General features: G+C 39.4%; 1 protein-coding gene across 13 annotated transcripts in view; it reads left to right on the forward strand.

The window, feature by feature from the left end:
- Positions 1-16,290, forward strand: part of TNS3 (tensin 3) — a 281,293-nt gene that overhangs the window by 164,545 nt on the left and 100,458 nt on the right. For all 13 annotated transcript variants that reach the window (XM_056338690.1, XM_056338693.1, XM_056338703.1 and 10 more), the window contains 6 exons: positions 959-1,011; positions 1,795-1,966; positions 8,922-8,972; positions 10,176-10,298; positions 11,856-11,920; positions 14,901-14,984. In XM_056338690.1, the coding sequence (XP_056194665.1) occupies positions 959-1,011; positions 1,795-1,966; positions 8,922-8,972; positions 10,176-10,298; positions 11,856-11,920; positions 14,901-14,984 (548 nt within the window). The remainder of the gene's footprint in view (positions 1-958; positions 1,012-1,794; positions 1,967-8,921; positions 8,973-10,175; positions 10,299-11,855; positions 11,921-14,900; positions 14,985-16,290) is intronic.

Genomic DNA, 16,290 nt, shown 5'->3' on the forward strand with positions numbered 1-16,290 from the left:
GGAAACCTTTGTTGTGTGTGTAGCCAAAATAGGTAGGGTTTAGTGGCTTTCCAGCTCTTACCCTTCATCTAAATAAGCTTTTCTGTGCATTTTTCTGTGTAGTAGGTATAAATTCAGGGCGGGAAGACAACTGAATACTTCTTCTCTTACAGAGTTAATGATACATGATATGAAATTGAACTTCTTATTTTCTGTATAGATATATCTAAATGTAAAGTAAATATTTTTATGTAGTTGTATTTAACGTTAGTATAGTAATAGCTTTGTTTTTCCGAAAATCATCCTGGAAGGAAGGAATACTGACCCCTCTAGATGTCTCTGTTTCTCTCTGCTCCTCAGAGAGCTTGGGTGACTGTCACATTGGAGCTTAATTCCGAGACAGCTAAAATGGGGGGAGAAAATATCTATTATGAAGGCTCGGGGGGAGAACATTTTGACACTTTTTAATGCACTGTTATTATTACCAAACAAATGGAGCTACAAAGGACACATGTGAAGGTCTCATAAAGGGAAACTATTGCAGCTCAGGTTTCTGTTCAAACTCCCAGGACTCTAATACTGGAATAAATTTGGTATATTTTTTCAATGTTGTCCTAAGAAAGTCACTTGAGAGGAACTTAACTTTTGCAGGTTTATACAGAAATTGAAGCTCCCTCTTCTCAGAAGTCCATAAATGTTTTCCTAATCCTAATGCAGTTATTAAGGAGAGCACAAAAGGCAACCAGTCCTTCTCTGGCAGTAGTGAGCTGGAAAAGGTAGTAGTAAGTCCATATTAATAGCTGGCCATAACCTGGCTATAACCACAATGTTTGCAGTCAAAACATAAAGCAATGGTCCTCTTATCCTATTGTTGGTGTGGTTTTGCACAGTATGGACATAATAAATGAGGAGAAAAGGCAGGATCATTGACATCAGCAAGGAAGGTACTTGATTTGCTGCTCTGCTTGCTTTCTTCCAGAATTCCAGCAGTGCTTCGAAGGACTCCTCTTTCAGTTGTGACAAAGGATCACGGCAAGTATTTCTTCTATATTTTGTGTAGTAGTGTCACATAATGCTGTGGTGGGTTTGGGTGTTGTTAGTTGTGGCTGTGATTTCTGTGAGTTCAGTCTTCTGCAAGACATGTCCTGCTGTGCAAGGACCATTTTTACAATCCCTGTCTGAGAAAGCAACTGGGCATGTTTGCTGAGCTTTTAACTTCATGGCTGTATCCTCTGATTATTCTGTTAAGGAGGATAAGGTAAGGTGCCTGGCTGTGCTCTCAGCCTGGGAAAGAAAGGCAAGTCAGTATCTGGAGACTAACCTGTGAGATTAATTGCATTACATTGGTGTCTGTTGCAGTTTGGGGACTGGTTTTGGATTCGCTTCAGTGCTACTCAGAGCAGATATCAAGATGATATCTATCAACAGTGTTTTACAGGTCACTGATGAATCTACCAATTTGTAAAGCATTTGCAGAATTCTACCGAAAAGATTTGTGGAGACATAAGTACCTATATGGTTTTTATTTAACTCCCAGATTTGTTGCACTAGTTTTACTGCCTTTCTACATTATTGGTTGCAGAGATTTTTTCACTATAGTTTTAATGTGGACAACCCTGTTTGGCTAACTCCATTTGTGTACTGAACTGAATAATTTGAGCTCTGTAGGCATTTAATAAGTTGCAATTGTAATGAAAATACTGGAAACATCAGATGTTTGACTCTGCGAGTCGAAGTTGCAGTTTCTTCTCATTAATATGCTATATTTGTTCTCAGCTGCTATGCTCTGAACTGCCACATCTAATTTCTTCACAGAAGTGCAGACTTTGATCACATTATGGAGGAAGGCTATGAACTTGACCTCACTTACATCACAGAGCGGATCATTGCTGTATCCTTTCCTGCTAGCTCTTCTGAGGAAACATACCTTCACAATCTACAAGATGTAACTCGAATGCTCAAATCCAAACATGGGGATAATTACTTGGTACGTGTAGGATCAGTGTTTTGTGATACATCATTTTCTGTCCTGCAGAAAGACCACTTGTATGTCCACATTACCATTACAAACTGAAAGTCACTCATCTAAAACCTCTTTGGTCCTCCTTTACAGCTTTGCAAGCAAGAGAAAGATTTTCAGTAGTGTTCTAAGCACTAAGTACTAAAAGCACTTTTCTGCTGGTGGCACTGCAGTTGCTGTTGTGATAGCACGTAATCAAATGCTGTAGAATAATTAAACTATTTTCATTGTCCAAAGCAGGCTTTTGAAAGGTACATACCCTACAATGTGGAGTGTGTTCTTTTGTCTAGCAGCGGCTACATCTGGGTCCTCAACTGGGTATCTGATGGTCTCTCATCGTCACGGCTGTCTCTATATTGTGAAGCAACATGAAAAGTAGGGTTGCTGTTTGTGTGTTTTGTCCAGCTCTTTCTTATTAACTTGATTTAGATGCATTTTTTTCTCTGCTGTTTGATTTTTCTGTAGGGACTGTAAGCAAATATATAATGAGCTCCGTGTGCAAAATTTTTTTTAAATGATGATGCAATCTGTTAATCTCCTGTGCTCTTTTCTGGCTAATGCATCTAAACTCTGTGGCATGTATTGTCTCAGCTTGTTCTGTGAAGGTGAATTTAAAACAGGGACGATATTTTATTTGCTTTTGTCTTCTATTGTCTTTTTAGGTAGCATGTGTGAACTATTATAAGGAAATCTGTGGCTTTGGGGGCATGTACTTGACTTGAGGTGGAAATTTAGTTTCTGGAAAGATTCCACCTAATGATTTAAATACATTTATCTTTTGCTCACAAACTGAGGTGTCATAGAAGCATTATGAAGCAGCTGTTGTCCTCAAGTTGCACTTGTAGTACTTGTAATGTGGTCTGATGTCCTCAGGATGCTGCTTTCTTCTTGCCCTTGACTCCCCTCCTATCAGGCGCTGGTATCTTGTAAGGCACAAGACAGTAACAGTTTGAAGGTGACCTGTATGTAAAGCTTTACTGGTTCAAATTTGCCTGTTCTCCATGGCCTTTGCCATGTGACAGCAGTGTTTTGGTATTTATGAAATAAGCTTGTAGTCTCAGTCCAGTTAAATCTCACTGAATACCTGTTTGTATTACAAAAATCTGGTATATGGTGAGCCTTGTTTAGGGTGCCGTCACTCTATGTGCGATTGCAGTCAGTTTCTCTGTCAAAGTTTAGAACTGTAGGGTCTTTTGGGGTTTGTTTTATCTTTGTTCTATTTATTAATTTATAGTCTAATGAGTACTTTGGAAATTGGCTGGCTTGGTCAAAAGGGGGTTTGATGCCATCTGCTCCAAATGAGTTTCTGTAAATTTGTAAGATAACCTGGCAAACCACAGCTACGCTGTAGATCCAGAGAGCTCATTTTTAAACTATCATTTGTTTATTGTGTTTCAAAGACCGGTCTGCTTAAGAGGCATGTGTATAGCAGCAGCAGCAGCCACCCCAACACACACCCCCACCCCAAGAGAAGTATGCAAGTGAGCAGTGCTGCTGAGGTTGATAAGAAGTTTTACTCTTTCATTGGGTCAGGGTCTCAGCTAGCAGAATGTATACTGCAAATCAGCATTTGTCATTCTTAGCTGTTCTCCCTCTGGATTTTTATGTATGTTAAATTGTTGCTACTATAGTTGATGGTAAGGACAGAGAAGGAGGAATGGTGCACCCAAAGCATTGAGTTGTTGCCTGTTTGAGGCTTTGTTATGAAGAGTATGAACAAAAACTCTTTAAGTATCACATTTCCCCTAACAGTAGAGGATTATACTTTGACAGTCTAAGACTAGAGTCCTTAATAGAGAGATGGAAGTCTATCCAGAGCTTGCAGTGAGTTTTTCTCTGCTTTGTTGTCCTAAAAAAAAAAAGTTTCCTAGAAGACTTTGGTTCCTAGAAGAAATGTGACTTTTCTCCAACAGACAAAAAAACTTCAAAAATGAATTTTTGTAGTACCTGTGTAGTACCACCATCAGTTTATTCTGGTTTTATGTGTGTGGCTTAGTCAGCAAGAGGGAAGTCACGTTATGTTGAGAAATTAAAGATGATGTTACTCCGAAAGAATCCAACGATATGTCAAAATTCATTCATGCAGAGTTGTAAAAGCCTGTTCTTAGAAAGCTGATAGCTTTTAGAAATTGGCTGTTACAACAAGCAAACTTTTATGTCAAATGTAGCAAAAGACTTTTTCAATCACAAAATAGAACAATTTAGGTTGGAAAAGACACTTAATATCATAGAGTTCAACTGTTAACCTAACACTGCCCTGTCTGCCACTAACACGTGTCCCTAAGTGCCACATCTACATGTCTTTTAAATACCTCCAGGGGCGGTGACTCAGCTTCCCTGGGTAGCCTGTTCCAATGCTTGACAACCCTTTCAGTGAAGACATGTTTCCTCATGTCTGATCTAAACCTCCCCTGGAGCATCTGGAGGCCACTCTCTTTCATGCTTATTACTTTTTGATATTAATCATGGATTCTCAGAATCACTGGATTAGAGAAAAGAAAGAAATGAGAGATATGAAATATTCTATAATACACCTGTTAATAAAGTAGTTTTTAAGGTGGCCGAGACACAGTAGTGCATTGATAAGTTTACTTTTGTGCAGCACATTCTCTTTGATGGATTCTTTCTGCAATAAAAGTTTATTTGAAACCCCAAACCTTTCATAAGTAAGGAGGCTTAAAGGATAGACTGAAATGTCCTTTTATTTCCTAATAAAATTGTCTCTTGGTTACGAAGGAATGCATATGTTGTTGCACAATTCAAAGGCTCCATTCCAAGTGAGTGCTGTTTTACGCTGGTACTTTCCAAATACAAACAGTGAAAACATCTGTCAGACAGCAAAAAGCAGTGTAAATGGCACAGTTGCTGTCAATTGAAAAATTCAGTTTGCAAAAATAAACTCACCATTATGTTGCTGTTTTGATCAGCTTCATCAGGAATGTATTTGTCATGCTATTTTGACTCAAACTTTTGCCATGCATTGCACTTGTAGAGCGGCATAATGCACAGTCATTCAGATATTTTGAGCTTTTGACTAAAAGCAATCCATGATAAGCTTGTCTGTAGACTTCTGATTTTGTGTTCATTTCCTAAAACTGAATGTTTTTTTGTTTAAAATAGATAAATATGTATGGTTTTTTTGGTGTCTTGGACAGGTTTTATTGCAGTGTTTATTGCTTACAGTTGACAAAGCAGTTCTCTTGATACTGATTTAGAGTGGTAATAAATGAGCAAGTTACCGTACTCCTGTCTGCTGCTGTATTAGTGTGCTCCAACTACATTTTTATCCACAGTGACCAAAAGCTAATAAAGTTTTTTGTGGAGTAAACTATTCTAAAATAGCTAGAGAGGTATCTACACAGGGGTGTACACAGCAGCTGATGAACAGTAACTCATTTATGTCAAAGGCGTAAAGAATCTGAAAGTAAATACTGTTAATTGTCTAAATTCATGGTCAGTTCTTTTGAAAAAGTGAGACAAACCCCCAAAGCCACTGCTACAATTTATATATTTATATTTCAGTGGTTACACTGCAGTCTTAGCATATTCATATTTGTTGCTGGGTTAGATTAATATCACTGCTGTGCATTTCCTTGGTCCTGCATGTATAAATGATGAGGTAACACTAGTGTGTTGGTGTCACTTTACTGGTTGGAACTATTTGTTAATTTTAGCTTATGTCTTGTTTTGGCCACCTTCCTCTTTGCCCTGCTCTTTATTCAACACAGGGCTACCATTGTTTTCAGCTAGGAGTTTGCTGTCACCTGGTAGAAGGGTTTTGCTGGCCTGCTTTCCCAGCCTGTTCTCCTTAATGGAATGGGCTGTAGACTGGTGAATCATTCCCAGTCAGTACTTTCCGTTGTGTGAGCACAGTTCATGTTTTGCTTTCCAAAATTGTCAGCTACATGCTATTTGTTTCTGTTCTTTGGTATGGGATTTTCTATTTCTGGTCATCTGACGAAGAAGCCGACCAAATCCAAGACCCTTTAGTACCTTCACAAGAGTCTCTTTCTCCAGTTAAAAGGTCTCCTTATTTTTGTTCTATGGTGTTGCTTAACATTCAGCAGAGTGAGAGAACTAATATTATCTTAATAGTAAAAGCTACTTCCCAGTTCAATATTAAATCATATGGGAAGGGGGGAGGGGGACGTTTTTTCTCTGCTCTGTATGAGGGGGAAGTGTTTCTTTTTCCCCGCTTATCTTAGTTCATTTTTATTCATTAGATGAAGTTGTAAAATTTAGGGCAAAATCATTTTAAGTTTCATAGAACTAAAGGGTAATGTGCCTTTCTTGTACCAGAATGGGTAGGTTAGGATATGCCAAAAAGGGGCTAAAAAGGATGGAGTTAATCTTCACCTGTGTCATGGGTTAACCCCAGCTGGCAACTAAGCCCCACGCAGCCACTCGCTCTCTCCCCCCCAGTGGGATAGGGGAGAGAATCAGAAGAGTAAAGGTGGGAAAACCCGTGGGTTGAGATAAAGACAGGTTAATGGGTAAAGCAGGAGCCGCGCGCACAGCACGGCAAAAGGGGGGGTTCACCCACCGCCTCCCATGGGCACGAGGGGCTCAGCCCCCCTCCTGGCGGCAGGGCTCCCGCATGCCCAGCAGGGGCTTGGGAAGGCAAACGCCATCACTCTGAATGTCCCCCCCTTCCCTCTTCTTCCCCCAGCTTTGTGCTGAGCATGGTGTCCTATGCAACAGACCCTATGCATGGGTCTGCTGGGGGCAGCTGTCCCAGCCGTGCCCCTCCCAGCCCCTTGTGCCCCCCAGCCTGCTCGCTGCGGGTGGGGTGAGAGGCAGAACAGCCCTCGGCTCTGTGCAGGCACCCTCAGCAGTAATGAAAACATCTCTGCGTTATCAACGCTGTTCCCAGCACAGATCCAAAACATAGCCCCGTAGTAGCTGCTGCGAGGAAAATTAACTCTGTCCCAGCCACAACCAGCACAGTGACATCTATTCATAGTATATGCTTTGCTTCTCTTCAAAGACTTTGGTGACCTCTTGTTTTATTGTTGTATGTGAAATGTTGGTTTCTGTACCTTCTGGTGTGTATTCTGAGCTGATAGGACTCCTGGGGTATCTCAGTTTGGTCTCTGTAGCTCGACAGGGACTTGGGTGCAGCAGCGCCTTTGAGTTCAGTATGTGATCCAGCAGTGACAAATACCTGTCATGAACAGGGCTCTGTCTGGGGACACTGGAATTTTAAACTAATCTTACATACAAATACAAGAAGAAAGATGAATAAAAAAGACTTCTCACCAAATAGCACTTTTTTTTTTGTGTGTGTGTGTGTGTAAAATTTTAGGTAATTGACCTCTTAACATATCTTTAACGCTGATTTTAAGAATCCTGTACTGAGAAATACAACTATCCACTAAAATGTTTTGTAAATGTTAAGACTGATAGAAAATTACAGAATTTTTTGTGAGTCAGTTGTATAAGACACTTGTGGTTTCATTCCTGTTAAATTACAGTTGGTATTTCTGGAAGGATGACTGTAGTCTTAATTGGAAATGTTGGTATATCTTTCTGATCCCAAATAATACAGTCATCGCACACATGAATTTTTGATTGCTCTTTAGCTTTTCATCAGTAATCTATTTAAAATGCAAACAATATCTTGGAATAAAGACCATGTTCCTAATCATATAAAGATGTTCTATGCTTTCTTTGGGGTTTTGAGGTTAATGAGTGGTGTACATCCTTTATGCTTGATGTCATGTGTGATTCCAGAACCTTAGGCAGCTTGAAACAGAACCTGTTTCTTGGGTACTTTGTTAATTTGGGGATTTCTTCCTCCTTTGGATGAATTTCTTGTTCAGAAAGTGTACTTTTTCCTAAACATGCTATAATGTCTTCCTGCTTCCGCTGTGTTGGGGTTTCATATTCGACTTAAGTAACACATCAGTGAGCAGCTGGCACCAGCTTGTAGAAGCAAAATGATGTTGTTTCTTCAGCCTGTTTGTGTCTTGGCTCCTTTGATGAGGCTGCTGCTGAGAGTGCTGAATACTGCCAAACATGATGATACACCTCAGAAAAGGGTTCTTAAATTGACCTTGGGTAGTAGTAAACTGTATAATGGACCTCTTGACCTCTCTCTCGTATTTACGGTCTGTTTATCTCGTTCTGGCAGTGCAGTGAGATGGTTAAAATGATTGTGAATGTCATCTATACACATCTATACACTCATTGTGATGTGAAATAGCCAGGCCATGAAAGAGAATCTGCCTCAATAGCATCGCTTCAGTTGTTGAGCATTGATATTTCACCTTTTTGTTATTGATTGCTACCGATTTAAAGTACTTCCTAATGGAAGTCAGATATACTTGTATAGGCTGCTTTATTTTTATTTATGTTCATTTAGCAGTCTGTCTCTTTAACTGTTCCTTGTGAAGCACTGAGTGCATGATCGCCAACTGCTGGGTTGACAGAGGAGCTCAAGATCTCACAGGCTAAGCTGTAGTTAAACAGTTATGCCATATCTACCCTGTGAAGTTTGAAAAGACCAATGTTTTCTCACCAGGCACTCAAATTCAAACATTTCAGGCCGTAGCACCCTCCCAGACTTTTCTGTATTAAATCTCATGCTGTGCAGTTATTTTGCGTGTGCCCAGGTCTCTCAGTATACCTCCGACTAAAATAAAGCCATGTGAAATAAATGAAACACAGCAGAATTTTAATTGCCCTTTTTCAAAATGTGCATTTAGTTTCATCTTCAGTTTTAGCATGTATTAACTGAATACCTAAAATACATTTGCTAGTGCTACTTGACTTCACGTTAATTTAGTTTACTAAAACAGTAGGCAATCCTGAAGTCTCAACACTGTAGTTTCTGCTAATTTTCATGTGTTTCAAATACAGCTATTTACTACATAAATTATGAAGTCTTGATGGCTGGTATTTTTTCTTTCTTTCTGAACAGGTGTTAAACCTCTCTGAAAAGAGATATGACCTCGCCAAGCTTAACCCAAAGGTACTGGTTGTCTTCCATAGTGTGCCTCTCCAGTGTTAAGTGCAGCTTAAATGGCCTGATAAGCCCTGAAGCTATGCGTGTGAGATAGACAGAGTAAGGGAGCAACTTCTGGAAGACAACAGAAAATCCCATGCGCATCCCTTTTTCTTTTTTCCCCAGCACTGTGTTGTGTCCATTAGGTCAGCGCTTTATGTCACTGCTCCTTTGTTTTCTTAGACTTCGCACCCAGAACCTGAAGCCTGTCGTGACCACTGGAAAACTCCCTTTGAGTGATGCGAATTTTACTCCAAGTGTACTTTCTTTGTGCAGTTGGAGGATGCTAGGGGTTACGTGCTGTAACGTGCAGTCTGGTAGCTGAAGCTGGTGAACTCAGTTCAGATCTGGACTCTCCTTTTGTACTATGTGCCATTGTTGCTTCCCTGCACAGCAGAGACCTAAGGACGGGCGCTGGTGATGTCTGTCTTTTGTTCTTCCTCACCAGCTCTTGTGTTCGTTTGTTGTAAAAAATTATATGCAGGTACTCTTCAGCAGCTATTATAAGGCCAGGGTAGCACAGATGTATATTTATAACAGCAGAGATATACTCTATCTGAGGGAAGTATTAAAAGAACTCTTAATTTTGACCTTTTGAATTCTTTATTGATCATGAGAGGTTTAAGTTGTTCATGGTTAGTGGTTTTGTTAGGGTTAAGTACGCCTATAATAGTAATAGGTTTTGTAAACATTATTATATAGTGACTAAAGTTGCACAGAAAATAATAACAAAATTTTGAAATGTCGATCTGTGGCACATGAAAGAAATAAATTGTACATTAAATAAAAACAACCACAAAATACTGGACCAGACCAGCTAACATTCTTTGTCCTAATTTTGACATTCTGAATATTTTACCATTATAAAATACCTGAATTTCCAATAGAAAATTCTTCAAGAAATCAGGATCTTCAGAAATGATGTCACTTGCAGGGGGAGTTGTTTGTTTTTATAAAAGTACCAGTATCTTAAAAAAACCCCAACATATAAATCCCCTTCTTTCCCCTTAAGCATAGTTTAGTTACATGATGGCATTTGAATGACATGATTTTCTGGGGTTAGAAAAAAAACGTGGAGGCTCTTCACCATCACAATTATTTGAAGCCAAATTTTAAGATGTAGTATTAGAGTCGAGGCATCTCTTGTGAATGTTATTTATTTAATTGCAGATTATGGATGTGGGGTGGCCTGATCTCCATGCTCCACCTCTCAATAAGGTGTGCACCATCTGCAAGGCTATGGAGTCCTGGCTGAACAGTGACCTTCAGCACGTGGTGGTGATCCACTGCAGAGTAAGTGAGCTCTGTGCATGCACATCACCTATCCGTTTGTGTTCATTCTCAAGAACCTTGTCCTTTATTCTTACTCATTTTAAAAAATAAAAACAACTGAAGTTTGATCTGTTTTCGGTGATGGAAACAGCGTGCCAAATCTGCAGTTGATTTAAGTAAGCTTAAATCTGCTGACCTTGCATGCTTGTTACAGATTGCTTTTTACGGTACGCAGGGTTCTAGCCTCTGCTCTGGGTATCACGTGCAGTGACATTAGTTCGCTTCCTCTGAAGGTCAGTCCTACTTCTGTAAGCGTATTGAGGTTTTTCCAGCTCAATAACAAACTCTGTAGAAGCTTTTCATGTTCTGTGACATTCGTGGGTTTTGTTGTTGGATAAGGATGTGCGACATCTCATGGATCATCCATTTAGACTGTTGTGTGGTTGTAGGAAATGAGGGTGTTGGGTACCTTCTGGGTGCTACTGGCAGGTCCCGCCCACCAGCAGTGTTGCAGTGCCTTCCAGCAAAGCTGCCGTTGCCCAGCGTTACTTCTCCTTGCTTGCTCGTGATAAAAAGAAGTAAGGACAAGCCTTAATTAGACACAGACAAAACGAATGTAGAACAGAGTTGGTAGCTGTGCTGGTGACACTTGCGGCAAATCTGTATTGCTGGCAGACGCTACTCTAAACAGAATGAGGGTGATAATGGGACCAAAACTTTTCTTTGAGTCAGATTGTGTAGTCCCCACTCCTGAACTGCTCGCAGGCAAAATGCTGTGCTCGTGTGAGACACGGCTGAGTTCTTAGTAGCTGCAGGACTGCAGCCAGGAGAATGACCCATACATGGGACAAAAGAAAAGGTGGCAAAGTATTCCTAGGTATTCTATATACAAATTGGTAAGGCATATTGTTGATTAATGCCTTTCGATAACTACTTTAAAGTTTCCAACCACAAATATAAATAGAGCAACTTATATCAGCTGAGACACTGAAACGGTTTTGAAATCTGTGAGAACTACTGCTTGGTAAATTGTACTGAATCTGTGTCATGTAGATATTTAATAAGACTTTGGAACATTTTTTAGATTATCCGTAGAAAAAGAGTTGTTATGAGTCTCAAGTGCTGGGGAGGTAAAAATGCCCAAACCTGTTGGAAACTCATATGCTTTCCAAAATAGGTATTTTATAGCATTTTGTGCCAAGAATTGCAACATCGTTTAGACTTACTGTGAATGATCTCTGGAAGAAATAATGTAAAAATTATAATAGTTGATACAATATTTCTACTACTGATAAAGATTTTTATTTTTTTTAAAAAATAATTTCCTCTCGGTCAGTAAGACTTGACAGGCACGCAACATAGAAATCCTACCTAGTGTTTTTTATGTCACTTCTCAGCCAGCTTGTATAGACAGAGAAGCTGCTTCCCCTCATTACCACCTTTCCAACAGCACAGGAGATGCATGAGCAAAAGGAATCTCTGAATCTCTTGTCTTGTAAGTTCTGTTTAGTATGGGTCAATATAATGCCTAATAATGTAACAAATAGATAAGTTATCATCTCCTTTTTGCTAATACAGGGAGGAAAAGGAAGGATAGGCGTTGTCATATCGTCATATATGCACTTCACCAATGTTTCTGCAAGGTAAGTTGTGAATAATGCATATTAGGTGTCCTTTTACAATTAAGGAAGCATCAGAAAAAGATGCATTTTAATTGCAGTACTGTTTGTCAGTTAAGATTTGTCAGGTTTTCTTCTCAATGAGCCTTGAAGCATGTCTTTAAACACATGGCTTTCATGACTACAGGAAAACTGTCCTGCTTTCAGCAGGAGGTTGGACTAGGGGGAAGACACCCTAAGGTCCCTTCTCATCTGAGATATTCAGTGATTCTGCAGGAAAAATCTCTAAAGGGTCTTCTGAAGTGAATGAAGAAGTGTGCAAGAAAACATTTGTATATAATGGTACCATCTTTAGTCTATTAAACCCATTTGTCTGCCACATCCTTCAGGAATAGTTTCTCATTGATTCAAAAGTACTTAAGGAAAATAGGTATTAGAATCTGCAAGTAATATCTGAATAGGGAATTCATAGACATTGATCCAGGTGCAGAATGCAGTTGAAGAAATAATCTAGACTTTATCTTGAAGTCCGTTCTAATAATAGGTGTCTGATTACTTGGTTTTAATTGTTTTAGAGTGCTCAAATTATGACAATTGACTATTTTTCAACAAAGATAAAATTTGATAAATGGTCTCAAAGGGATGAAATGTGATATATTTTGGGGGGTTTGGTTTTTAATCAGATTATTTTCCCTTGATCTCTTTTATATATACATATATAAATGTATTAAAATAAAAATTCACTGTAAAGGTCATAGTTAAATCAAATTTGGTTCTGAATTCACACCAGTCTGTCAGTAATAGATTTGATTGAATACTAGTAGTGGATGAAGTCTGCAATCCCTATAGGCTGGTGCCAAGTTACTCATGGATTTCAGTAAAACCAGCATCTCCGAAAATAATCTGGTGTTCGCTCTGGTAAGCGTGGTGGACAGGTAATTGTAGAGTAGGAAATCAAGTGCATAATACACCCCAATGTGTGCTGAAAAAATAAATACATCTATCTTCAAGTAGTAATTGGAAGAGCGATTGCCACAATTTTATATTTTGTTAAGAAGTATTGTGAATGACAAAAATCTGTCATGTGAGGATAGTACAGCACTGTGTTGTGATTTCAGTGTTGCAATTTTGTGTCATCCTTAAAGGTGGTACCTGGCCGTAAATGCATTGTAGTAATACCATAACAGAACAACACCTGGGTGTGACTGTAAAGCCCAGTGATGATGAAAGGTGTCATCTTTTCCCCCAAACACATTCAGGATTCCTATAGTGAGGTTGCAGGGGAGGACTGAGTTTGGAAGGCCTCCTTTAAACTTCTGGGTATCTGTCAGCTCCTATCCAAAACTGACCTTTTCTGTGTAAGAATGAGGTTGGGGAAGTTTTCCAGCGAGGTTTTCTGTATTCTTGGCATTATCAAGACTCTGGAAGTGGTGCATGGCAACTTCTTAGGAGCAGAAATTACTGCAGGTGCTGCTGTTGAGGGTGCTGGCGGCTGTGTCAGAAGACTTTGAGGATGTTCATGCTCAATAAAGTTCCTAACTGTCTGTATGCACATGCCAAAAAAACTAGGCTTAGTGAAAAAGCCTTATGATGCAATTCCCTTTTAGTTATTTGTTATAAGTATCTGTTTTTCTCATCTGGGAAGGAATAATGTGGCATTAAATTTAACGAGGGAAAACAGAGCTCTTTGTAATAGTTGGCAAACTCTGTTTTAACAAGTAAAGTACTAGCAGTCTTTGGCCAGCTACAAGTGGGTTGCCTAAATTCGGGGTGGTAGTGTGGGGAAGATGTGTGAAGACGTATGATAGATTAGGTGAAGAAGAGAATTTTTGCATTGAGGATATTCTAAGCACACATGATGTGATCTTTAACATCCATGAAGGAAAGCTGTGACTTAGCCTTGTCTGGCACCCTGTCAAGACAATCAGTAACTCCTGATTCATTTTTGGAATAGGTATAAATTCCTTTTTTAGCCTGATATGCATATCTTTACTTCGCAAGGCTTTTTTTCCTCGGAACTCACTTAGGCTGAACTAAAAGTGGACTTTAAAAATAGAGATTCCTGAGTGTAATTCATTTGAAACTTATGTTTTTTTTCTGTCCTGATGTTAATTAACACAGTCAGCTACATCTGTTAGAGACACATTGTTTTATCTGGTACAGATACAACAGAACCAGCATAGCATGTTACTTGGCATATGTGATTAAATTGATACTGATTTTTGGCCCTTTCTTTTTTCTGTACCCTCTTGCCTTTCTTCGCATACAGGCAGAAAACCTACATCAGAAAACCATTCTGGATAGAGAATGGAAGGAAATGTATTTTTCTGAATATGTTGCTCTAAATTGTGCATTTGCTGAGTTTGTGGTTGTCTGATGCAAAATGTTTCTTTTTCAAAAGATTGACACTTTTATTTTAAACATTCTCTCCTTTGGTGGCTCAGGGAACAAGAAACAAAGGCTAAGTGTATTGTTTGACTGCTTAAACGATCCTCCGGTCCGGCATCCTTTGCACCTCATGTACTGTACTACGGTTAGAGCTTGGCAGTGGCTTTTATCTCCGTAATGTTGCTGCTTCCCTCTTAAAAAGAGAATAAATTTGTATTTCACAGAGAGAGCTCCCCAGTGGCACTCTCAGGAAATTATGGCAAGTATCCTTCTTTTGGAGCCTGAGCTGCTTGGCTTTGCTAAAGTTTATTGCATTACGACTTTGACATATTCACATTGGAAATACGCAATTCAGTTAATTGAATAAGGGAGTAGGTGCTTTGCCTCAGGAAGGAAACTGCCTCAAGGTGTGGAATGAGAAGGTGTCAGTGGAAAAAAAGTTCTTGTCTGACTTGTAAGTGCCAGAGTTCCTAGTTAGGTGCTCCTTTATTTTCTTTTTCTTCCTTTCCTTCTTTTTCCTTCCAAATATTTTGGCATATTTCAAGCAGTAACCTGCTGAATTTCCAAGATAACCCTGAACTGGAATAACATGGTATCTGTGTCTCTGTTTTGACAGTGCTGATCAAGCTCTAGACAGATTTGCTATGAAGAAATTCTTTGATGATAAAGTTTCGGCTTTAATGCAGCCATCCCAAAGAAGGTATTTAATTTGTTCCTAATTTATGCCAATAAGAAATGTCATTGTTATCATCTGCCCCTATCCCTTACTCCCTCCTCTGTTATGTGAAGGCTCTTCCCACAAGAATCTCCAGTGATTCCTGAACTCTCAGCACTTTATCCTATATTAATGTTCCTTGATTGATGGGATCTCTCCTTCAGTTCCTGCACGTAGCCCAAGATAGATAAGGCCTTTTGTACCGCACTGTTACAGATGTGTGTTCTTACTGCATTGTTTGTTAACAAAAAGAGATGTCACAATCTATTTCTTGATTGTTCCAAGATAGTAATAAACTCATTTTTTTGTGGCATAAGTGATGTGTATGGAATGTGTGTTGATTAGTGTGCGATAAAGAACATATTACCACCTGGTTGGAGGAACTACAGGTTATGTGTCTGCCCCACATCCCTGAGAGTACGTGTTTGTCGAAGCATGCATTACTCATTCTGGCTCTCTGGATTTCTTACCTTTGCCGTCTGTCTGCATGAATGAGGTTGAGCTGGGACTCAAGTAAGCAGTTTGGAAAATGAATAGTCCTGGGGGTTGCTATTTACCTCATTTTGATGAGAGGTAATGAAAGATTCAGTACTAAAAGAGATTGATACCCATCAGACAAGTAATTGTGATAGAGGTGAATCTTCTTTTAGAAACAAAAAATATCAACAGGGTTAGATCTAATAATTACTGTTTGTTTTCATCTTAATTGGCTTTAATACAGTAGGTTTTTAGGAAGTTGTTTAAAGGATAAGGTTTTGCTAGTAATTAAACTAGAAAAATATGTAGTAGCAATGAGCAATAAGGCATTTGGCTCTGTTAATCTCTAAATAACAAACCCTTTTCGGTTACTTCTTGAACCCATTTGGTGACCTTCACACCTCTCTTTCACTTGAAAAATAGTAACACAGCATTTCATTAGACTTGAAATAAACTTTTCATAACTAGAACTTTACTGACCTCTCTTTTTATTTCAGTTTTATGCCTGCATGTGTGTATTGCACTTTTATTATAACGATTTGAGAGTGGTGCCTGCCAGAGAGAGAAGTGTGAAGCACAGGATCAAAAGGAAATAGAAGCTCTGAGCCTTCCTGTGCAGTAGCCTTATGCAGCCAGCATAGGTCCATGTGAGCCAGGGACACTCGCTGCAGCCCCTGGGCGTGTGCATCAGGGCAGTTTTTACAGCCGTGTTGACAGAAGCTTCAGCAGCTACTCACTTAGGTGATCTGCACGTGAGCCCTAAAGCTGGAGATGAAGTAGGTGTAAATGGTGGTATCCAGCTTTCCTACCCTCT

Source organism: Falco biarmicus, chromosome 4, assembly GCF_023638135.1.
Source record: "Falco biarmicus isolate bFalBia1 chromosome 4, bFalBia1.pri, whole genome shotgun sequence".
Lineage (NCBI taxonomy): Eukaryota > Metazoa > Chordata > Aves > Falconiformes > Falconidae > Falco > Falco biarmicus.